At 39.9% G+C, this 8,059-nt stretch overlaps 1 protein-coding gene across 1 annotated transcript; it reads right to left on the bottom strand.

Moving 5' to 3' along the window:
• Nucleotides 1-1,766: 1,766 nt before the first annotated feature.
• LOC148271197 (uncharacterized) lies at nt 1,767-5,938 on the bottom strand. Its single transcript, XM_088241720.1, has one exon. The coding sequence runs from the start codon at nt 5,936-5,938 to the stop codon at nt 4,472-4,474; it is 1,467 nt and encodes a 488-aa protein (XP_088097846.1). The 3' UTR covers nt 1,767-4,471.
• Between the last annotated feature and the right edge of the window lie 2,121 nt (nt 5,939-8,059).

Raw genomic sequence — 8,059 nt, 5'->3', positions numbered from 1 at the left:
CGATTGCGCATGCGTAGACAAGATGAGAAAATCGTCCGCTAGAGTCGATTTCGCTAGATCTTTTGTCGCTAGTATTGAATATTATGATGTTTACGTAAATAATATTGCAACGAATCCCCGTTTCTTTCTACCTACTTGTAACATATTTTTATTATCAATAAAATTACTAATTTATTTACACAAATTTTTACTTGGTAGTGCACTGCACTTATGCACACGCACACACATACACACATATACAAACATACATACACGCACATGTGCATCCACATACATATGTATATATATGTACATACGACACACACATACACCTGACATATCAAAATAAGGGTGTATCAGTTATTAATCAGTATTAATATTGTATCCCAACTCAACACAGGGCCTCATAAAGTTAGGGGTACGTTATTTGTTTGTAATATGTATATTCATATGAATAAATTAATTACATGAAATAAATAATGAGGCGCATATTTTGAGAATAAGTATGATCTTGATCTAAAGGTTACAATGAAAGCATCCACCCCTTTCCCGAAACTGTTCATAAAGACTTGAGTCTTTCTTCAGTTTCGCATATCAATATCAATTTTTTTTTTTTTTAAACTAATTAAGCGAAAATTTAATATTTCTTTACAATCAAACCGCGAAAATAACAAAACAAATAAACTTTAAAAACTTTCATTGTACCCCTCACTGCAGTTTTGTCAGTTTGTGATCAATCAAATACACATGGTCAGCACAATCACCCTTTTCTAATTTCCCAGTATTACAGTGGAGGAATACAGTGTTAGTTCTAAATTGAGACCGCGGCCGTACGCTCCAGATCCCGCATCGGAAAGGAAGAAGAACGTAGTAATACAAACAAATCAATCAAACGACACGAAACCCAAATACATATAGGAAACATTAGAATAATTTGCCCTATACAACATGCACTCAATCAACAGAAGAAAAACAATACGTATCTATAACAAATCACAGTGGAACATCAAATCATTAAGACACTACCGGCAAAATCCTAACACAGATCCTAACACGATCCCTATCGAACTCAGGCGAAATTACTTTTCTTCATAGTACTGATTTCCTCGCAAAAACCATTTTCCTAATACCAACAGTAGAAACAATCCTATGCAAAGACCTTAATCGTCCTAACAATCTCACAGACCTTAAAGCAGACGAAACGGATCCTAGAGCATGGTCGGCGCGTGGTTCTCTTGAGTTTTTCTACTATTTAAATTTGTAATTTACCATTTCCCTTCTATGGGACAGAAACAACACAGACGGACAAGAGTTCAGTTCAGACAACCAATGCTAGTACCCAAGTATGCATCCCTTCATCTTAAACTGATTTAGTACTCATGGTAGGCCTTTACCCAGTTCCTCCCATTTTTCTACCCATTCGCTCACAAAATGAAAAAATGCTTTGACGTTAGTTGGATTAGCCAATAAGCTTGGATTCCACATCGGCCTCGTCACCTCTGTCAAGCCGTTTAGCATGTTTTCCCTTTCAGTATCTAAAATCGGGCAATGCCATAGGATATGTTCAGCCGTCTGACGGGGCTCCCCGCAAGTACATTCAGGATCTCTTACTAGTGCGAGGTCATATAGTTTTGACCTAAACTCACCATGTCCAGACAACATCTGGACAACACAGTGATTCAAGTTAATTTTCTTAAGGCTTAGTCTTTTTCGTATGTCCGGAAAAAATGTATGCGTCCAGCGCCCCGTCAGAGATGCATCCCACCTAATTTGCCACTCGTCAATAGTTTTTTCTGTTATTCTTTTTGTCAATGGTTTTAATCTACTACCCTCTCGGTGTTGAACACTGATGTCAAAATATGTAACCAACTCACCTTTTTTTAGTAGTTTCACCGCAACAGATTCCATTACCTCTAAGTCTGCCGGAAGTTCCCCGGCCAGGACAGGTAAAGCGGCTGTGGACACAGTTCTATAAGCACCCGTGAGTGCAATTAGAGGGGCTCTTTGGCCACTCAGGAGGGTCCTGTAGACGCCACCAGAGGATGCACGATGAGCCCAAACTTTAGCAGCATATGTTAATTGTGCGACATAAGTTCCTCGGTATATTAGTCGGACCCCATTACTTTTTATTCCCCACGTTGCTCGGCTCACCCTTCGTACTTTCATAAAAAGCGAAGACGCCTTTGAGGATATCATTTTGGCATGAGCCAAAAACGATCCTTGGGTATCCAAAAGGACACCTAAGTACCTTACATCTTGGAAAAATCGTATTCCCCGCCCACCCATCCTGATTGTGGGTTTTCTTCCTCTGTCAGAGATACCCTTCACCATGAGTCCCATAGTCTTTTGCGGTGAGAATGTTAGTCTGTTCCTATTTCCCCATTCTAAAATTAGTTTAAGTGCCTCACACCCCCTAATTTCCAACTCCCTTCTAGTGTCTCCTGACAAGAGAAGAAGAGCGTCGTCTGCGTAAGCCACCATATCGCTGCCTGCCGGAAAAGGTAAACGCAGCAAGTCATCAAATAGTATGTTCCATAGTGATGGCCCCAGGATAGAACCCTGTGGACAACCCATGGTCGTCGTTCTACACACGGTTATGGATCCGTGGACTACAGAGATGGATCTATCACTAAGGTAGCTCCGGATGATCCCAAAAAGTTCCTTCGGACAACCTCTGGATTTTAATTTTGTCAACACCATCGGCCACCAGGCGTTGTCAAATGCACCGGAGATATCGAGGAATATCCCACAGGCAAATCTCGCCCGGCAATCGTCTCTCCATTTGCTGGCACGAAGTATGGCATCCTCCGTAGACCGGGCTCTAGTAAAACCGTACTGCTTTGGAGAGGGAGCAGAAAGCCAGCCTTCCAACCTATTTCTAATGAGATTTTCAAGAACTTTACCGAGAGCTGGGAGGAGCGTTATTGGCCTGTAAGCCTTGGGATCAGATTCCTTTTTATCCGTACCCTTCGGGATGATCCGCAGCAATCCTACTTTCCAAACTTTTGGGAATATCCCTGCTTTTAGACATAAACTCATCAGAGTTGTGAATTCACGCCTGGCAAAGTACCATACGTTTCTCACAATTTCTCCGTTAACTCTGTCAATACCAGGTGCCTTTTTTGGTCCGAGGGATTTTATGATTTTATCGATTTCACCCTCCGTGACAACAGACACCTCGATATCACTGGTACTAGGGTCAGCGACGCTGATTCTTCTGACCAGAGTGTGGTACGGAGAATCATTTACTTCACAGTCTTGTGGAATCAGTGAATCTAAAAGAGCCTTCAAGGTAGACTCGATAGTGGAGGTAGTTAAATTACCAACAATCACGTTGTTCAAATATTTGTCCGAGCCTTTTCCATTCTTGTTTAGTACACTGGTTAGGCTCCAAGGATCTGCGTTTCCCATCTCAGTGATCCACTTTCTCCAATTCGTTTGCTTAGCTTTTAAAATGGCAGCACGATAGGCGCGCCGCGCAATATTTACCCTATTTTTATACTGTTCGAGCACGTCTGCGGAGATCACCTTACTGAGGGCAACTCCCAACCTACGGGATGCCCTTTTGAAAGAACCTTTAAGCGAGGTTAGTTTCTCGCTCCACCAAGGTGTCTTTAACCGTCCGCTAGGTCTAGATCGACCTAAACTCGAATCAGCTGACCGGGTCACACACAAATTAAAAAATTCCCCAAGTGTGACGTCCCCTCTAGCCGCTCTAACGTCAAAGTTTAATAACTGGTCCGAAAGATCCTGACCAAATCGATACCAATCCGCAGATCTAGTCTTATAAGACCAAGTGCCCGTCCTTACCTGGCTTTGTGTTTCAATTCCAATACAAAAAGTTATTAATCTATGATCGCTAGACATCTCACCGGCTTGAACTGTCCACCTTGTAGTGTAGGTGGCAAGGCCACCCGAAACTAGGGTAAGGTCGATGTTGCTTTCTCCACATGGACCCGAAAACGTTTTCGGTTGACCTTCCGAGTTGAGCAAGATCAATCCAGATCCCATCACAAACTCTTCCACTGCATCTTGCCTCGGTGTGCGGCACCGCACAGTGTCGAACCAGATCGCAGAACGTGCATTAAAGTCTCCCCCAATTATGAATTGGGCATGTCGGTAAGATAGCATTACTGACTGCAGACCCCGGACATGTGGTCCAGCATGTTGGTCGTATTTCAGATATACCGAGACTACCACCAACTCAACACCTCCTAGGTCCAGGGAAATGCAAAGTCTGTAGTCATCAGACAGGTGATGCAACAGCAACGGTCTAAGGGAGCGATTCCAGATTGCTATACCTGCACCGGGGCAAGTACCTGTTTCCAAGACCGTAATATCCTCGCCCAGGTATACAGTCCTGCCTAAGACAGTGTATTGCTCCTGAATGAGGATTAAATCTAGTTTATGTGACTCGAATACCCGATGCAACTCAAGAGTCGCAGCCCTAGATCTGCCAAGATTCACCTGCCCAATTTTTAGGTTAACCTTGTCAATCCCCATAATTGGTTTGTCTTATGTATGCGTTTACAGCGGCCAGATATGCTGGGCACTCCTGTGATCCCGTTAGGTGGTCGTTGGGCTTTTTAAATCGCGTGCAGGTGGCACACTTACTTGGGCCACTCTTATTCGGGCAGCCTGTATCACCATGGCCAACACCAGCACAATATTTACACACCTCCTCTTTCTGTGTGCAATACTTGCCAACATGACCATACATTTGGCATTTGAAGCAACGGATGGCCCCAATGTAGTCTCTTGTTCTACAGCTATTCCATCCTACTATGATATGTCCCTGTTCAACAAGGACAGACCTGACCTCCGGGTGTACAGAATAAATGCAACCAACCACGGTACGGTCCCGTGGGCCAAAAAGTGCTATTCTTCTCGTAGTTTTAATAACATCCTCTTTTGAAATATTAAGACGATCTCTTAGGTTGGTCTCATACATTTGCTCCAGAAACTCATCCTCCTTTATGTCTTTGGGGACGTCATAAATGACGACCCTTGGTTGTTTCCCTTTAGGTTCAACTAGGTTGAAACCATGACTTTTCAATCTATCCGTTGCTTTCTTAATTTGACCAAGTCCGTCCTTATTAGAGGTCTCTATTAAGATTCCCGCTTGCTTTATTTTGCGGACTCGCACTGGAACAAAGCCATCTTGCTTGGGATCCAAAACTTTTTTGAGAGTGTTTTGGGTCTCTTCCGCCGTTGTTCCTTCTGGTTTCTCTGGATATATGAGAAGTGTTGGTCTAGAGGGCACAATTACTCTTTCCTTACCTTTGCCCGTTTTCAGGGCTAATGCGTATGTTCCCTTGATATTGGCACCACTTACGTTAGCAGGCTGGGTACTTCTTTCCTCCAGATTTGAGAGAATACTTAGCATTCCCTCAAGCCTCCTTCTTTCCCCTACCTCCCTCTCAAGACGAACTGCTAATTGTCCAACCGCTTCGAGAATATCCAAATTCGCTCCTTGTATACCTGCCCTCAAGTCTGAGTTCAGGCGAGCCTTCTCCATTGTTATGATCTTTTCTATGATTGCTATTCCACCTCTGACTAGTATAAGCTCTTTACAAGGAGCATTTGAAATCCCCTTGTCATCCTTTTCTTCACTCCTTTTTTCATTCTGATTCTCCCTCTCATCAATTCGCTTACTATCTTCTACTCTCACCCTGTTCTTATTGCATTCTTTCTCCCTATCAACTACCTTTTCTCTCTCCTTCGCATTTCCCCTTTCTTTCTCCCTCTCCCTATCCCTCTCCCTTCTGGTTTCCCTTCTTGCCTCCTTCTTTGACGGTGATATGGAGGGGGTTCTCTCCTTCCTCAGTCTCTTCAGGTTGATCTGCCCACCGCCATCCAGCGTTTCCGCATCTGCAGGAGGTGACCGCCTCAGGGACGTTCTTGGTGTGAAAATGTTTTGCTCATTCCCCCCCCCATCATCCTCAGAAGAGGATGACATTTCAATAAAAATTTAAAGTAATATGCAGTGATGAAAATCAATAAAAATCATCTAATCTAAAGGTTCTCTAATCTATCTAAAGGATCTAAAGGTTAATATAATCCGATTATCAATAGAATTGAAAGGCAAAACTACTCGTAGATTGGTCATACAAATGGCATCTGAAGAATGCAGGGACTGCCTGTTATAAAATACGTACGTAGAATATGCAGTAAATAATTTAAAGGTAGACTTAGAATATTTGCAGGACAAGACAGCTTGGCGATATATTCAAGTTTATTGCTTTTAGTATGTTGATTTTAATTAGGCCTTACTCAAAAACTTAGCATAAAGTTACACTTAAGTATAGTGGTATTATTTGGATGGGAATACCATCCTTATCAAAGTGGTAGAATAAGAATGGTATTCCCATCCGAATTATACCACTATACTTAGGCGTAACTTCACGCCGAGTTAGTGAGTAAGGGCCATTGTGTTGTTGATTCGAATTTATTACTTTTACGACTTTTTACAAATTGTTGATTTGTTTTACACAGTTGTAATTTATTGACGTTTATAAGTGATCCAATGAATCCTTTGTAAAGAATTTACTAAACTAAAGTTAAATGTCATTAAATATTTGTAAATAAATAACCACTAACCGACTTTTCTGTGTATACAAAATCGTATAATGGGCTATTTTTTATTTATTTTATTTTAGGGCTATGTATAGCGTGTGAGCTCGCCAATATATGACAGTAAAATTTTTATTGTCTTTGAATTTCCTAGAGTTTTAACCATCGAAAAAAAAGAAGATTGCAAATAAAATCAACAGACAATAGAAATTTGATGTGTATTATTTTAATAGATTGTTTATAACAGAAAAATACATAGAGAAATATGCATTTTTATTTTTTGTAATAAAAACAGTCTAGTAAATTCGAATAAATAAAAATACGCTTTATATTAACAATATTAATTAAAATGCAAAAATAACATTGAATACTTGAAAAATAAATATTACTGAGTGTTACAAACATAATTTAAAAAACGGATAGCGATTAAAAGTAAAAACTATCTTTAGTTTAATTCTTATAGCGATAAAAACATAAACATTATAAAACAGGAGTTATACAAATACAAAAATAATATTGTAACTAGGTGGCTACCTACACGGTTAAATTTCGAAACACCACGCAATTTCTTATCTCGGCGACGCTATGTAAAATAAAAATAAAAAAAAATTAATAATTTCATCACGTCATTAAGTCGCCCCTGGGTAGCGCCTGCTAACGTCAATCGGCAAAAACATCCTCGTTTTAATTACAATATTCCGGTTACGCCATAAATCTCTTTTTTAAATAATTTCTCACGTCACAAAGTCGCCCCTGGGTAGCGCCTGCTAACGTCAATCAACAAAAACATCCTCGTTTTAATTACAATATTTCGGCTACGCCATGAATCTCTTTTTTTAAATAATTTCTCACGTCACAAAGTCGCCCCTGGGTAGCGCCTGCTAACGTCAATCAACAAAAACATCCTCGTTTTTATAACAGTATTTCGGCTACGCCATGAATTTCTTATAAAAAATGTCAAAACGTCACAAAGCCACTCTCTGAGTGTCGCTACTGACATCATTTACAAAAACATAATTATTTGTGCTTTTTTCAGGTACGCAACATTTTTTTTAAATACACCTACCTAACCGATAAAATACTATTAGTAATTAAACCAAGGTGTGCTTTAAAGTTCCGTATGGCCAAATAATATTATTATTATTAGAATATTATTGACATGTAGTTCAAGCATTGCTGCATTCACGTTGCTTTACTTCTGAGAGCTCAACTGCTATGTTTTTCTATGGTTATGTTAATGTCATCTGTCATGTATTGGCGAGCTCACAGGCTATACTTACGCCTTATTTTATTCAGAAACCATACAGTCAAACATAATAAGTATTAAAAACAACAATTTTTTGACATAAAAAGACCAATTACGTTTTCATAAATTATACAAAAGATATTAATATGCAAAGACATTAAATGTGACAAAAAAAATAAAATAAATTCAAGTGAGAAAAGAATATTTGTTAACATTTGCGTATTAAAGGGTTGTTTGATTATCGATCAAAAGAACATGATT

The sequence above is a fragment of the Micrasema longulum genome, unplaced genomic scaffold, assembly GCF_059751315.1.
Source record: "Micrasema longulum isolate JH-2025_06_02 unplaced genomic scaffold, ASM5975131v1 h1tg003030l, whole genome shotgun sequence".
Lineage (NCBI taxonomy): Eukaryota > Metazoa > Arthropoda > Insecta > Trichoptera > Brachycentridae > Micrasema > Micrasema longulum.
Note: the sequence above shows the minus strand (reverse complement) of the source record. Positions and strands in the feature narration are given on the sequence as shown.